Raw genomic sequence first — 16,998 nt, 5'->3', positions numbered from 1 at the left:
AGCGTATGTGACATAGTGCTTTCCTTCCTTGCCCATGGCAAAAGGTGGACACTGAGCTAACAGAGCAGACACGCTGCCAGGAGATACCATCCATTACTGCAGTACCCAAATCCTCACCTGCTGAGGCTCTGGTTGGTGAAGCGTCCTGTTTAATTTACTTGGCTTTTCTTCATCGTGGAGTTGTTTGCCTGTTACCCCAGTATGGGCTTTGTTTTGACAGACATATTCTTCACCTTCCGTCTTTTTTTGCTTCTGCTGAACTGGTTTTGGCATAGGCTTTGGTAAGCGAACCTGTTGATGTACAGTGAACAATTTTGTATAGTGAAAAGAAGAAAAATGTTCCATCTTCAGTACTGAGAACACAGAATTAGAATAAGCTTTTATCTGTCTCAAAAAAATTGTTTTCAGCATTTTAATTATCAGTAAGTGTCTTCTTCAAACCGTACAAAGTTAGAGCTATGCTGTATTTGGGAAGTATGCTATAAGATAAACTTCAGTTATACATTTCAAAACATTCACTAATAACCTTTATTGGGACTGATGCCAGTAAGTAACTGTTTGTTTCATTAACAAGTAGAGCTGAATGCATTTCATATCACTGGACCGAGTCAAATGCAAAACTCTCTAAAGTAAGATAATCACTAAGTCTTCTGACTCAGGTAATCTAATTTAAGAGTTAAGGCTTAGATTCTCTTACAGTCTTCTAAATTGTAAATGGGGAATACGCAGTGAATAGTTGCATGAGTTCATGCAAGTTTTTTGCAGTGCTGCTCTAAGCACTAAGTATCAAACGATGTCTGTTTTTGGCTTTTGTAACTTGGAAGACGAATGTAGCCAAAACACAGGCTGTATGCCACATGCCTTTGGTACTTCTGGCACACTAATAACTCTGTGAGTGTAATGTTTGCATATGGTCCTCTATGCAGCAGCTGTATCTGAATATAGAAGCTAAAAAGAAATAATGGCCTTCTTTTTTATACTGAAAATGAAATACATACAGGAGATAGATAGAAATTGCACAACCTAAATACCGTTGAAAGTGCCAGTAGGCACTTAATATATTGTTTAATCCAAAACACCTTTTAAGCATATAATCCATAGTTCTGCTCAGTGAAAACTATTAATGTTTAGAAACATAAAGGTGTATCTGTTCTGAACAACAACTCAAGCTAGTTTCAAACAGTCTACCCCAGGACAAAACACCGTAGACGGATAGCCCCGTGAAATGGAGTGGCATAGGTGAGGCTCAGTGCCACACTGACAGTTAACTGCGCCGTGCAAGAACTGCTAATCCTGTTGACAGCTAACTCTGGTATCTTCACAGTGCGTACACACCTTAAATGACTACATCACTTTCAAAACAGGACTTACAGCACTTGCAAAAATATTTACTATGTATGCCTAAAAATTACCATATTCCATACTAATACAAATTACAAGTTGGTATTGATGTAATTATTTTTTCATATGAGATCTACGAATCTAGCAAGTAGTCAGCTGGCCTTACCACACCTCATTTGGCACTAATGCTAGCACTTTCACTGTAGGTGAAAAAGCTGAAAATATTTATCCAGCGCCAAAACCTGTGTTAAACAAATTTAATTTACAATTAATATTTTATCACCTATGTTTGGTGTGCAAATGAAACAAAGAACCAGGATGTAGCCACTGTTACGCTTTTTACGTCATCTCCAGATTAGACTCGTGTACTATACAGGGAGATGCATCTTAAAATTCATGTTCTGTGGCAATTCCTCTTCACATTATCTTCAAGGAGCTAGAGTTACAGGATCCCCTTATTGGTGCTGACGAGTGCTTACTGGTCTTCAGAAGGGAATTAACCCACAATCACCTCTTTCCTGTGTACCAAACTGGTACAGGTGGAATCAGACAGGTCATCTGGAGTCAGATTCTGCTCATAAGCAAGAAGTGAGGAGACAGTGGATTGTTTGTAGTGGCTCCCACTATTCTTAGGTTGCCTCTTTAATGGGAGAAGTGTTTGGTGAATAAAAGGAGAGGTGGAAAGGGAATGCAGAGGGCCGAGATGAAAAGAGTCAGACCTAGGATAACTACAGACAGGGCCGGGAAGAGATGCAGTGGGAAGTGCCTGCCTGTCATCGAACGCTTTGTCAGGACTGTACACCAAAGTGCACCAGGCCTTGAATATCCTCCACAGCCAACAACCACAGATTGAAAAATCAGATTTTCTGAAAATAGCAATAAATTTAGAGAAGGTTCAGTTATCTGCTCTCTCTACTTGTACTTAAGTACTGCTTAAGTCCTTTGAATATCCCTAGAAATTTCCTTTCTGCAGCTGTTTTGCAGTGAATGTTACAGGAAAACATGCTCCTGTAAGCAGCAGAACTGGATGAAGAAACATACTCAGGTAAAAAATAGGTGCTCATGGGAGCAGCGCTAGCTTTCTTACCATTCCAAGAAGCACGATGCTACCGTTAAAAGTTTCTCTGAAAACATGATGACAATTGCCAAGATTTAGTAACATGCAGACATACTCTCTCTCTGTTCTTGTTCTTGGCCATCAAAACCAATTCTGCTTAGTCCTACAGCACAGGAGTGGTGATAAGTGACACTCCTCATTCATGGATTTTTCAGTGGGGTTGTGCACTTGCAAATAGCAAAAGCTGCAGCAGCTTTTACAGTCTGGAAGGTCAGGATCATCTTTTATGCCAGCATACTGTCAAGTCTTAGGCCAGGCAATAAGAAGAAAATAGATTTACTATTCAGTATCTGACTCAAAGAAATCAAAGTCTTGTGAACCAGAGATCCAACAGGATCAGCTGCAGATCAGTTAACAGCTACCTGATATTTCAGTTCAGTTCAGAAAACAGTACAAACTTTTAAAAAAGCTTCTCAAATTAGTGAGGACAAAGTGGTCCCCATCACAGCAAGAAAAACAGCTTTTGCTTTGGTTAAAAGAAAAAAAAAAAGTGATAAAATCAGAAAAGTCAATAAAATTGCTAAAATAAGTATCTGTAATTACCGAGATCAAAACCCAGTGCCTTTTTATTAAACACGAACTTTTGTTCTGCCTTCCATAATACGTAAATAGTGCTGACAATTGGTTTGTGAGGCACTTGCTACAATAAAATGTAATTGTATCATGAGAGAAAGGTGACAATCAGGAGATCATGAAAAAATTACATATTCTCACTGGTGGTTAATTAGCCATGCAAAACCCCCTCAAACAGATATTCTCTTCTATTAGGAATGATTACTATGCAGGCCTACAGATGTCAATACCACAGTCATTCAAATACTTCTTTCCCTACTAATTGAAGGTTGTAAAGCTCTGGTGCCAAGGTTTTGCTTCCAAAGAGCTAATTTATGACTAGAAGGATATTTTATGTCTTCAGTTGCAGCAGCTACAAAACTCAGCAAATCAGAACCATCTGTGCACTGATACTTGAATCACCATTCATCTAGCAGCCTATCAGTCACATTAGTTTGCATCCTGCATTCTTGGCTCACGTACGCTTGTGATGGTCCAAAGTTCACCAGAAATATTAAAAATGAATGGTACCCTGACCCTGCCTTATTGCACACGCATCGCAGACAGAAATAGGGCTTTCGCATACGGGGAGTTTCGAGGCAGCGGTATGATGGGACTGACATTTCACAGCAAGTCCAGTAAGACTGCTAATTGCCTCAATCTCCACTTATTAAAACATGGTTTTATTAACTGTATAGTTTCAGACTTAAAGGTACGAAAGGAAAACAGTTCACGATAGCTGTCAGTTTTAAAATTCTGCATTAGTGCATCACAGCACTGCACACAAGTAACCAAGTTAAATCCCAGAATAATACCTCCTCCATATTAGTGGCTGCAGGAGTATAAAGGCAAATGACAATGAACAGTTTGAAAATGAGAAAATGAATTAAATGCTTTCACTAATAAAGGTAACTTTGCTTTTAATCTAGAACGAAAGAAAAACCTGGCATTCGTGCTTGTCTTCAAGATGTTAGTGAACAAAGTCCTTGACTTCCCCATTATCCTGAAAGTAAATCATTCTCCACAGACCTACCGCTTTGAAGTGAGAGGCTGTAGGTCAAAAGGACTCATGACAGTTCTTCCTCCTTAAGGGTTGACATCCCACTTTTTAGCAAAGCCAGGGGAAACAGGAATTAACAAACATGGTGTGTTTAAGGCAAAAGAACTGCTGTGTCAGCCTCATTTTCAGATCTAAAACTATTTCCTCTTCTACAAAAAAAAGGCAACAATCAAGCTGGAGATGTCAGAAATAATCCCAGAACTGCCTTACTTACTTTTGACACTTTAGCAGCACAGTGATTTCGCCTGCATGCTGCAGCGGAAAATTCCAGAGGGCCATCATAGCGAGTTCCACTTGACTCTAGTCCATCCAGCAGGATTTTCTTGAGCACTTGATACTTTGGCTTCTCATCATAAGCTAAGCCGTAAACACATGCCAAAAACTTGGATATTTCACCTGTAGAGCATATTTTTATGTAAATTTCACTTGATGTAGACCTAGAACTCCAGTAAGAATTTAATTCCAAAATGGATGCCAATCCTACATTGCCAAACAAGATGATACAATTTCAGCTGAAGACACACTCAAAACACAGAACCGACAATATCTTGTCTTTTTGAGATGAAAAAAGGAAAAGGGAGACTTGGATAAACAAGCTAGCTCTTAAGTTGTTATATACATACAGTAATTTGTATAGTACCGAAAGCTATCTAAGTATAAAAAATAATCAAAATACTTTATCAACAAATACTGATAATTTGGCATAAAATAGAAATATTTTACATGTGATAGTTCAGAATACCTCTTTAAATATTAACTACTCTCAACAACATTATTTTACTCTGCATAGATATTATACGTTGCATGCTTTGGGAAAAAAGCAACATTTTTTTTTTACTTTTAATACTTGGACAAATATTGCTTTTGAGATTACATCCCTAAACCAGTGAAACAGCAGCATTATTTTCCTATCATTACTGAGGGGTTCCAGAAACCTGGAAACCACCGAGTGGGCAGAAATAATGCTATTACAGAGCAAGGGGGATCAAACTTTTCTTTCAGTGAAAGACCCAAGTGTACCCTAAAACTGGAGTGCTACACCAGATATTAGCATCTTATAAAATCCCAGAAGTAGCGATTTACTAAGTATGTATACACATCATGAATATATTTTATGTAATATATGATGCATTCCGATAATTCAAATACAGAAATGTTATGAAAATAAGTGAATAAACCAAAGATAGTTACTGACCTCCGAAGGAGGTTTCGTGTTTTCCCTGGGTGACTTTTTATTTCAGTGAAGGAAGAAACATATGACAAGACAAACTGTCCATTCATTTGCTTTTTCAAACTCTGCATACTAAGCAATAAACCCTTTGTAGACAGTTGCTTACTATTTCCATACTAACAGCTACTTCTGTTTCTAAGATAGTCACCGCTTCCTAAAAACCTTGGCTTACATATGGCTAAGATCCCTTCTGTCACTTTATGGCATACATCGCGGATGAGACTGATTAAGACTTTTGTAACTACCACACACTGGGGTTGAAAATTTAGCCCTCAATATTTGTATCACCTACTTAATACTTTTTTTATGGGATAATGCAGGAAAGCAGCAGAAAAAAAAAAAAAGAGTTCCTGCAATAAAAGCATTAAGTATCCTGTATCAGTAAGCATTGAGAATCACTTATTGCAGAGTGACCAGCATTCGACAGCATCCAGAAATTTGCTTTCTCCCCTTGCCTTTGAGCTAAAAATGCTTAAACTATATTAAGCTTGAACAGGAAGGGTCTGATCCAGTTCCACTGAAGTCAGAACTACTAGTTCAATTAAACTGCACCCTGAATTAATGTGTGTGACATACGATCTAACAATGAGTATTGCGTAACAACTGTGTTATCAGCTAAATACAGATATTGCAGGCTGAATTCTTTGGTTGGATAGGTATGTACCAGAGTGGTTCACGCAGTCTTGATTTCAAGGGGTTGATTGAAGGATGACTTCTGCTTGTGCACTATAGTTTGCCCCAAGACCAGAGCCCCGTAATACAGCATAGACTCAGGCCTGCTGAAGGCATCTACCTTAAGGTGCAAAACTCAGGCATTGCATTTAAGATTGTTATTGAAGACTTTGTTAAATTTGTGTTGCTTTCACTTTTCTACTGCTTCCCCCAAATAGACTAAGACACTTCAAAGTATTTTTGGTAACAAACTAAAGAGCTATATGGTACATAGTACAAGCACACTTACTGCAGCTGCTTCCAGAAGAATCCCATTCCATCACTGAATCTGGGAGCTCATCCATAAGTCTGAAACAACACGAGAGTGCAACAATTTAATGTGGTTTTGGAGCAGGTGATTCTTCATTTGGGATTTAGGAAGACAGCAAGTCTCAATTCCAAAGGGAGTGGACCTCCGGGATAGCTAATGATTCACAGTACTGCTTTTAAAACTAAATCTCCTTTTACCCGCTATATTTTTAACTCGTTGGGGACCGCTGATTTCAGCAAGACCAGGCTTACAGCTAAGACTGCACTTTAAGTTTTTCTTTGCAAATGTTTTAAGCTTTCTAGAAAGAAAAAGAAAAATGCTTTGAGCTGAAATGTTTGTTCTGATTTCAGCTTTAGGATTAATATTTGTATTTCAGAATTTAAGAACCAGTTCTGGTCTGCCTATTAGTCATTTAGCATCAGGTTCTTTCTGCCACGTAGCTCACGGGCAGCTGCGTGACGGCTGTCAAAATTACAAGCAGGCACGGCAAGGACAAAAGGGGAGAGGAAGGTTAAACAACCTTAAGTCCTAGGCACTTCATAAACTGAAGGGCAGGGCCACACATGTACTTTCTATCTATCCAGGAACAGCAAAGGACACTGGAGCTCAGAATCTGTCATTCCGTAAAAACATATGAAGTAACACCAACTCTCATCTTTGTGCAGGCATGAACCAGGATGATCTCCTAGCACCTGCAGGAACCTGCGCAAGCCCCCTTGCCCCAAATAAGTGAAATCTGTTAGTTCAGTCTAGCTATTAAAACTGTTAAGGGATCCTTTTTTTTGTTCATTTGTTTAAAGGAGCAATAAAGGTCCACAAATCAATAACAGAATGTGTTCTCAAGTGCATAAAGTTGGAGTACATAGGCGAATGCCTTCAATTCAGTAATCTGTTGTTTAGCATCAGAAATAAGGGTTTCAATTTTGGGGAAATGAAACATTGAAATATTTTCCTGTAATCTAGCTTAAATTCTAATTCAAATGGAGCCTCTCCTCTAATTATGGTATGGCATGGATATTTCTAAACTCAAATATATTAGCAGTCCTTAAATACCCCCTTAGCCAATGCTCAAAGACTTGGCAGAGCTGCCTCATCGCCCCAGCATCACTGAGAGCAAAGATTAAGAACTTGTAGTGAAGGGATGAGAGGATGAGACAACTGGTGAACAACAGAGTTTGAGTTTCTGCTCCGGCTCCTACCTTTCAACTGCACCCCACCTTCCAGGCCCAGTCCCTTCTTCCTCCCCATCACACAGGCCCCACAGCACAGGACTGGCACGCTCAGAAGTGATTCAACTGTGCTGGTAAAGTACTTATTAACTTACAAGCAACTGGATACGCACATATATATCTGCCTGTCTATTTCTGGCCTTTGAAAACAGTATAGGCACTGAAAATTAAGATAAATAGAAGGGGATGACCTGGGCAAGTTACCTAGTACCAAGAACGCAATTCATTACACTAATAGAGTATTTCTGATAAATGGAATCTGTATCATTTTCTGTGCGTTTCCGCTAAGCATCTCTTTGCTCGGTATCCTGAAAACACTAGCAATCTAAGGGTTAACTGCAAGGGAAGAATTAGTGAAGCAGCTTGATTGATTAAATTGATTTAACATTGAATTGTATAAGTGTTACCTTGCAGGGGGCTGTGTAATGATCAGAAGTTCTAAAGGAGAAATATTAAACATAACATACGATGTCAACATTTACAGATGCAATCTGTATTATCCGCAGTCTGCAGGCTAACCTTTTTCTCTGTTGAGAGCCGACGCCACACTGAATTTGCAGATTGATTTCTGTGGATCAGCTATCCCTATTGTGTACCTCTGTTGTGACTTGCCCTACTTAAAAGTTTGCTGCCTCCTCCAATTGTGATGTTACATTTATGGGTAACTACTCCTCTGTATAGCCATCTACAGGCTACGCTGTACCACATGCAATTAACTCTCTCAAGTCCCAACTGTGAAAACAGAGAAAGAAAACACTAATACACTGGTGCTTTAGCAAGCTCTCAGTGAGTCATGTTGGGATAAAGGAAAGATTTTAATCAAGTTATTTAGCATTTTGGTATTTAATTGTTTGTAGCAGCAGTAGGCTTATATATTAAAAACCTAGATAAAAACATCGGAAAAAGTGTCCCATAGAAAGTTAGATAAATTAAATGCACACGTGGAAAAACTTCCAAGAGGTGTTTGTACTATAGTCTCTACAAAGCACCCATGGAGTTTAATGGAAACACACCACAACTTTCTGTTTGTGCAGTAACGCCTGCACTAATTCATAAATGTTTTCTTTAAAAAAAGAGTACTAAAAAAATACATGTCAGACAAATGACTGTGTACTGTGCGTTTGAATTTATCGTATCTCTACAGCAGTACACACAGACATGTGGAAGAGGGTATACATGCACATAGAATTCACCTTTTTAACTGCTTCTAACATCTCTAAATTAAGGAAAATTGTTTTGGCTTTCTTGTAAGGTGCCATTCTACAGGATGTAAAGCTGTCTTTCTCAGACCTGTTTTGTTAAGTGATGAGGACAATGCAGGGTTCTAGGGTGGTATGTGTGCGCATGTGTACATGTGTGTGTTGTTTTATTTTTACTTTGTTTTCGCAGTCTGGACAGCTACAGGGTCCTTCAGATTCTGTTCCCAGGGCAGCTTCCCACATAACCATTGCAGCATGCAGTAGCCAAGGATTTCAAGGTCACCTCGTCTGGATGGGGCTAAAATGTGGGGAGGGAGAGGGGGAAGAGGAAAAAGAAAAAAAAAAAAAAAGATGAAGAATAAGAACCTCTTCTTAGGAAATAGAAAAGACTTTGATTGAACTAGTGCTGATGAAATATGAAAAAGCCAAATGGGCAAAGTGTTTTGTTTATTCAGCTGTATTAGACCTAAAACGCCCCAGCATTTGGCCACAGTCCACAGACAGGCAGTGACTTGTTACTGTTGAAGTAAGGGTCAGTTTCCTCACCTCCTCCAACTTCATCCTTCCTCAGTCTGGCCTGTCACATGGACTTGATCCCCATGGCCTCTGACATGATCCAGACAGCCCATAACTGAGTACCAACACTTTCTCAAAGAGCCAAGCAGTAAAACAAAGAAATAAATGTCTGCTGCTAAATTGCTAACACATGTTCCAGGAAGTCCATGGGGTCCACATTGGTCATGCAGGGACCCTGTGAGTGCAGACTAAACACTGATGGCCTTTCCTGTTCTCCTACAGAGCTATTTGAACTTGGAAGATATGACAAAACTGCCATCTAGTGTACAATTTACACACCAAAGTTGTCTGCTTACACAAACCGGGAACTGTTTGTTTAGAGAGTCGCCACACAAGCTAAAATACACTCGCTGTTTAGCAAGTCCTGTGTAAACTTACCGCTACTGCTTCCACAAAGGAAGTTATTTCAGAAACAACTTACTCTCTCTCTGCACACCTCAAACAGATACACTAATGACAAAATAAAAATACAGTAGATATAATTCAATCAAAAATTAACCCCATCCCCAAATATCTTCTATGCAGAAAAACAGCTAACTGAAGTTAATCCATAGATTGACTTTTCCCAAGAGAAAGAGGGGGAAAAAAAAGTGCAATACTAGTAGAATTGCTATTGCTTGCTGCTATTCAGAGGAAACCAAACCTGAAAAAACTGAACAAGCACAACTGCTGCAATATTTCTTTGTACACATTTGACTTGCAGCCTATACTGTGCAAGTCAAGACCACATGCAATCTGCAAAAACAGGAACTGTTAATCGTGATTAAAGACAGACAGATGTAGAAGTTAAATTTATGCTTTTCCAAAATGAATTTGTACTTTCCGGGAAGAAAAGAAGATTTCAGATTTGTTCTGTAGTTTTTGTCTAGCGTAAAGACTAGTAGTTGAGCATAGTGCTGTTAATCCAGCTGTAAACAGATATCATATTTTATGTGCCTTCATTAAATAAATTCCAGAAAGTCGCTCAGCAAACTTATCTTTTAATTTAAAAAGTCATCTGCTAAAAGCTACGGTGCCAACACATCGTAACTGTTTCTTGTTACTGTACTCATATTATTGTAAAAGCAGAAGATTAGTTCTTATACAGTCTCTATCTTAACTGCTATTAGACTATGGGATTATTAAAGGCCCTTCAATCTAACAGAATGCTACACTATCCCTTGGGTGCCGTTTATTTTCTGCACTAGATTCAGCAACATCCTAATGCAAGACTTGGCTCTCGTATTAAAATAAAAACACAATCTCTACCACTTGCTGTTCTGTAGTGATTTCTTCAGCCATAAATCTCCTGTTAACTGTGGAACAATTCCATTCATACACATGTGTTCACAACTCTTTCCATTATGGCAATTCCAGATTATAACCATATAAGACAGAATTTTTGATTGCAGATCCTCTAATTTTCACACAATGCTTTTTTTGGCACCTGTTTGTGTACGATGGGCTACAGAAAGCAGCCTTTTGAGAAAAAGTGTCGAAATTACAACGGACCACTTTTTTCACTGAGGGACTAACTGATACGAATCTGTAAATAATGCTAAGTCAATTAGATTCCAGAAGCTAACCTAAGATAACTCGTTTTCTGACAAAACAGTCCCCCAAGAGTAAAGTTTACTTCACAGTTAACAGTTTGGCCGTGGCTAATTACCTTCTCACTCACACGCAGATCTTCGAGCCACTTCCTGACTAACACTAGGGCAAAGCCCTCACAAATAGGGAGATGTGCGCAAGTAAGACTTTACTAATACCTTCCTAAAGCCACAGTAGTCAGCTGGAGGAAGGGGAAGTACATGTAACTATGCCATACATCACTGAAAAATAAAAGGGGAAACGTTTTACAGAGAGATGGTAAACTCCCCTATCATTGTATCTCCCGGGTCACTGCAAATGTTACTACGTAAAGACATTTACATGTGGTTTTCATAGAACCACATGAAAATGTCAACATTTGATTATTTGACTGCACTAGCTTATTCCTTCTCTCTACTCCTTTGTCAGCTCAGTATTAGAGATGCTAACTTCCTCAACTTTTAAAATCATTTAGATCCTTATAAAAAAAAATAGTCAACTAACTAATCTTTAATGAATTAATATTATCTGTGCACAACGGAATAATTAGATTTTCACCCCAAATAAAGCACTAATACATTAATTTCAAGTATATGTTTACTTGCAAAGATAAATCTGCTAGTACAATTGAAGTTACAAGAATTCTCGATAAACATCAACTGAGAGAAGTCAATCTGTTTTCATTTTAAATGTGATAGCCATGCAAAAATAAAACGATTCTGCTTGAGAACATATCACTGTTACAAGAGCATACATTCAAAATAGTACTGATTTAAATCAAATTCTCTTACTTTTCTGTAGATTAAAAACTTGGGTGTTTTTTTTTCCTTTCTTTTTAATGGATATTTGATTTCTGCTTCTCTATTAACCAGAAATATTTTTATTTTAGTCTCATATGAAATACTATTTAAGGGGAACATGTTGGCAATATTTTATTTCACAATATTTTTAATAGTTTATTTTTTTAATTTGAAGATTTAAGGCCTGATTCTGTCCTCACTCTTGCCAAGATAAATCGGGAACAGCTCCATTGAAGTTAATGAATTAACAACCACATCAATGAAATCAGAGTCAGGCCATAACAAGTTTTATATACACCACAAACACATACTCAACATGCAGGCACAGGGTTCAACGATAACTCAGAATAACATAACTGAAGCAATTCATCCTGAGACAAAAATATATTATGTATCTCTGTCTACTGGATTTGGCAGTTTATATTCAGATTTATATTCAGATTACTATTTCAAAATAGATCATAAATGATATCACACTGGCCACAATATGGTCTCAAAACTACACTGCTCCCAAGAACTCATCCAAAACCCAGGTAAGAAAGGGAGTTTTCCTCTATGGCCCTTACTAAGCTAACTTTCACAAGCCTTTTGTAAAGATGTTGAAGGCTAACGAGTGACAGATGAAATGTTCTTCTATTGTTTTTAATTAGCACTGTTACATTTCACCATTAGTGCTTCTTTAGATTGGAAGCTTTTCATAAAAATGATCATTTTAGTTGCTTGTATTGCATCTAGATGCAGCGGAACCTCCAATTCTCACTGGCATTACAGCATACAAATTCATGTTAATTCACAAACAAATATAACTCATACCATATCCATTAATCCAAAAGCCCATAAAGGAAAGGAGTGCTAACATGACCATGGAGAATATAATTATATTAAAAATGTATCATCACAATGTTCTAATAAATGAACTGAAAGTGATATAACTTCTTAACTCAAGGTTGAGATGATAAAAAACCAGACAAATATAAGACTTGTCAAAAATCAGTGCCTATATTAGGGGCAGGAGAAAGGAATAGGCTAAAAAAAAAAAGCTAATAATGAAATACTGCTTCCTCAAAGTACTGGTCAGCCTGGGGAGTTCACTGCAGCAGGATAGTGACTAACTGGATAGAGTGGGTGGCTACAGAAAAAAGGTTAAATATAGTTAAATTTACAAAAAATTGTAAAGCTCGAAGGCCATTCTGTACAGTTATCCAGTCTCAGGCAAGACTACTGCCAGCAGGAGCCGGGAACAATCTCTCCTCCCCTCATGTACAGCTCTGCACTGTTAGCTTGTCACGTTTCTGAAGTACTCACTGACACCACCGAATGTTGGAGAGAAAAATTCAGTGCAAACATGGTGTCACCACAACTGGACTACAACTCTTCCAGAGAACTCAGTCTGGGACATGGCAACAAGCAACTCTTCCCGTGCCAGCTACGGTCCCTCTCATAAACTCAGACCCTACAGCTATACGCTCAACTGGTCATACGGCAATGACCTAATCCTACTGCAGAGCTGACAGGAGTTCCCGCAGTTGTTCACAGGGAGGATACAACGGTGACTCCCCAGCACTGACCCCGCCTTGGGCGGACGCAGAGGGCCGTGCTGACAATATTGGCCTCACAGTCCTGAGGGCTCAGGTCCTCTCAAACGCAGCATCAAAGCTGGCGACCAGCCCGCACATCTGCACTGTCCTGTCAGTCACAGGATGCAGTCCCAGCACAGTAGTTGGATAACTGGCTTCAAGACCCACAAAAGCAGCGACACGACTGCTGCTGTCCTGCCATGGCCAAGCTCATGTGCACACTGTGAGCCAGCAGGTCCTGCAGGCTAATAAGTCCCCAAACTGCAGTCCTCAAACCTCTTCAAAATAGCAGAGCCATCCTGCACAATCACAACAGCCTAATGTGCAGCAATGTGCACAGCAACCTCCAAACAGTTACACGTGTCCACTGACCAGCAGGATCCAACTGCAGAGCCTCCTTGTTTTTGCACTTGCTCCGCTGCATCCATTATAGAAGAGTGCAGCCGGCAGCAGGATTCTCCTCTAAACATGGACAGAGAATGAATAACCATCAGGCCTGGTGGAATGGGATGTGCTGAAAGGAAGAGGGCTGGGGTCCTGATTTGGTGGGGAGAAGTTTATGTAGTGGGAAGGTTGGAAGATGCAAGGGAACTTCACCATGAGATCTGGGTGGGACATAAAATGGTGGTGGCAAGAGGTGCAGGTACCTGGTCGGAAGTAAAAGGTTCCAAGCTTGCAGTAGGGAGAACGTGTGGCAGGAGAGTGGGGACAGAAGTTTTACTCTTCTTTCACATCTGTGTGGCAGAAAAAAATCACAAAGGTAAGGGGCTGACAAGCAGCTGTGAGATTCACTAACTTTTTGAACTCCTGGTGTAGAGAACGAGAGCCAAAATTAAACAGCCAATTCCCAGCCACACTCATCAGTTGTTCTAGAAAGTTGTGATGCTCATCATCTTATTTTTGCTGCTCCTGGACATTCTTGGCAGGACAGAATAAGCTTACAGAGGCGGTTATAGGAACCTATTCAATCTTCTCCTTGCTAAAGCCTGACTCTTCTTTCGCTTACAACGACCTCCTGCTCCCTCTTCTGCTGGGCAGACATTTCTAATACAACACTCAGAAATTAAAACATTTTTCTATTTATTTCACACTGCAAAGTCGCACCCATTTGTTGCCAGATCAGTTATATTTTTCTTTTATTTTTAGGATTTACAGTTTCTCCTACACACAGTCTTTGGGAAACACATACCAAACTGCAGCAAATCAATAATTCATTTGACCGGCAAAAAAATCCAGCAGGCTCCCTCTGAATCCTAACTATACATGGACAGATGCCAAATAAACCTCTTGATCCAGAGCCATTTAGAGCTCTGTTCTCTGGAAGCTATGCGGGCTCAGAAAGAATATGTTTCCAGGCATAGGTGTTTATATTCTTGCACATCCTTCCTCACAAAACAAACCCTGCATATATTCTAGTCAACCCCTGCATGTAAAAGAAAAGGAAAAATGGACGAGCATTGAGCTATGTTTTTAATATCAAACAACAACAGTTCTGTCAGACCAGTGGGGAAAATAAGAGCAAGAACTGAGAGCTTTCCCTATAACCGGCTCGATGCCTGCATGGCCCTGTACCAACACAGTGCACAAGCACTCAGACAGACCTCAAGGAACGCATGCTGCAATAACCCAATGTGTGGTGCACAAAGAACTGGCTAAAATATGGCGTCAAACATAGCTCCAACTGCCTTCCCTAACACAGGACATGAAAATAAAAACATTTTTGCTCAATGAAACCAGCTCAGAGAAAACTTATTCACCAGCTACAAAAAAGTGACAACCAGTGGGCCTGATTGAGGCAAACGCCATCAAACTTTACATATCTACAAGCTTGTCAAAAGTCACCACTACTGTCTTAAGCAGCTTTTACTATTCTAGATGTAGAGAAAAGTCCCACAAGGACTTCAGCTGGCGCTCCGCCCAGTGGGAGAGATGGCAAAACTGCTATAAGGTACTTGGAAACATTGTTAAAAGGAAAAGGAGTCATCTTGAAATCTATGACAAACGCAAATACATGCTGGAGAGAATTCAACATAGACAGTTCATACTCTTACGTTCATCAATGACAGCAAATTAAAACTGGTCTTATGCACTCAATGCACAGGACTGGAGTATTTAAAAAAAACTCAATATGTTAAGCGCAGTATATCTCCAGAGAAATTAGGTATTGACTGCATGCCTCAGTGAGTAGAAAATCTACAAAAATCCATAGGAGGCATTGATCCAAATATTACTTTTTAACACTAACTATGTAACAATTTTTTAAATGTACACTGGGTGCAGATATAATTCTCTTTAATTATCAATCAACAAACAAAAAGGTAATACTGTTTATACAGTATGGTCTTTAAAAACGAATACAATGAATACACTCAAATACTATGCGAAAACTAACAATGCAGTTGCGCCATACAAACTTGCATCGAAATAAAAATGTTTTAAATTTAAAAAGCCTACACACTGGTTGCAATGAGATTCAGCAACCAAATACAGGAATGCTGACGGTGTGGGTCAGATCCTGTGGCAAAGCCCAACTTGGGCCCTGACCTGGTTCAAAGTGCACGCTAGACATAGATAGGGGATGTAGCAGGTTGCGATGAATAGTTGCAAACACCCAACAAGCCTAGAAGCCCCGCAAGCAGCACTGCGGCACAGAAGAGCCAGCCTGAGGGGCCCAAACACACTGGGCAGAACACAGGTGAGCCATGCAAAACTAAAGACAAAACCAGCATACAGAGCGAGACAGCAGGCAGGGCAGCTGCTCCCAGCCTTTCCCAGCTCAGGGGGAATTCCTTTTCAATTCCAGCACAAAGTCAGGGCCACCAGCACCATCAGTATACACTGGCACGCACCAAACTAACTTGTTTGAAGGCAGCGATCTGCCATCAGCTGCCACAGAAATGGCACGTCCAACTCAGCCCTTAACAGAGACTGTCAGAAGAATATGGACTAATTCTACCACCCAAAAGCGTTACCATGCAGTGGCCACTGGTAGGAAACTTTCTGGATCTCAGTGGACTGCATAACCTCTCTATCTGATGAACTCCACAGAGAGCCTGGGGAATAAATAGACATGCAGCTCGGTTAAACTCTCAATTCAACTAGGGAAACACCAGTGTTGATTTAAATTAGCAGAATGTGGTTACATTTGATTGGCTTTATGCAAGGAGGTTGCAGCTTCAAGCATTGCCAAGAGGTGCTTTTGAAAGCAAGAGATTCATAATTTTGTTCTAAGGTTCAGCATGTACCTCAAATCGCTGCATATATACAGGTAGCTACTTTATAAGCAAGTAAAAATGTTCTGATTTGTCTAACTCAATACAGCAACTGGCACTATTCAGGGGTTTTGAGGTTTGAGATATTTATGTTGCTATGTACATTCAGGAAATGCCCTCTGGAAAGGATCTCATTTATATAAAACAATATTTAAAAGTTAGAACTATATTCCAAGAGCATTAAAATAAAAAAAATACTCCATTCTGAAAAAATGGGTAACACCAGAGTGAAGGCCATCCATGCAGCTTTAAGTTGCCAACAGTGAAGCACTCTTTAAACACCTTTCAGAAGAGCACCCCACCTCACTTGCTACATGAGACTGCGCTGAGACTCAATCATGAGTCAGGAAAACGGGAGATTGTTGAGCAAAGAAGCCCTTTGTCCCATCTGTTGGAAGTCTTTTGGTATCCTGAAACATCTCCGCAACTCTAAACCTCCCAACAAGAGATGAGGTGAGAGAAACCAGTTGCTATGTTCTGCCATCAGGACCTG

General features: G+C 39.6%; 1 protein-coding gene across 1 annotated transcript in view; it reads right to left on the bottom strand.

Annotated features, from left to right (window-relative positions):
- The window catches only part of VRK2 (vaccinia related kinase 2), a 45,726-nt gene that overhangs the window by 3,619 nt on the left and 25,109 nt on the right, over positions 1–16,998 (bottom strand). Inside the window, exons 8-11 of the mRNA XM_009886071.1 lie at positions 8,889–9,009; positions 6,263–6,321; positions 4,285–4,466; positions 118–291 (exon numbers count right to left, since the gene is read on the bottom strand). Coding sequence (XP_009884373.1) covers positions 118–291; positions 4,285–4,466; positions 6,263–6,321; positions 8,889–9,009 — 536 coding nt within the window. The remainder of the gene's footprint in view (positions 1–117; positions 292–4,284; positions 4,467–6,262; positions 6,322–8,888; positions 9,010–16,998) is intronic.

The sequence above is a fragment of the Charadrius vociferus genome, unplaced genomic scaffold (assembly GCF_000708025.1).
Source record: "Charadrius vociferus isolate BGI_N301 unplaced genomic scaffold, ASM70802v2 scaffold455, whole genome shotgun sequence".
NCBI classification, from domain to species: Eukaryota; Metazoa; Chordata; class Aves; order Charadriiformes; family Charadriidae; genus Charadrius; species Charadrius vociferus.
This window is presented reverse-complemented; position numbering and strand designations above follow the sequence as displayed.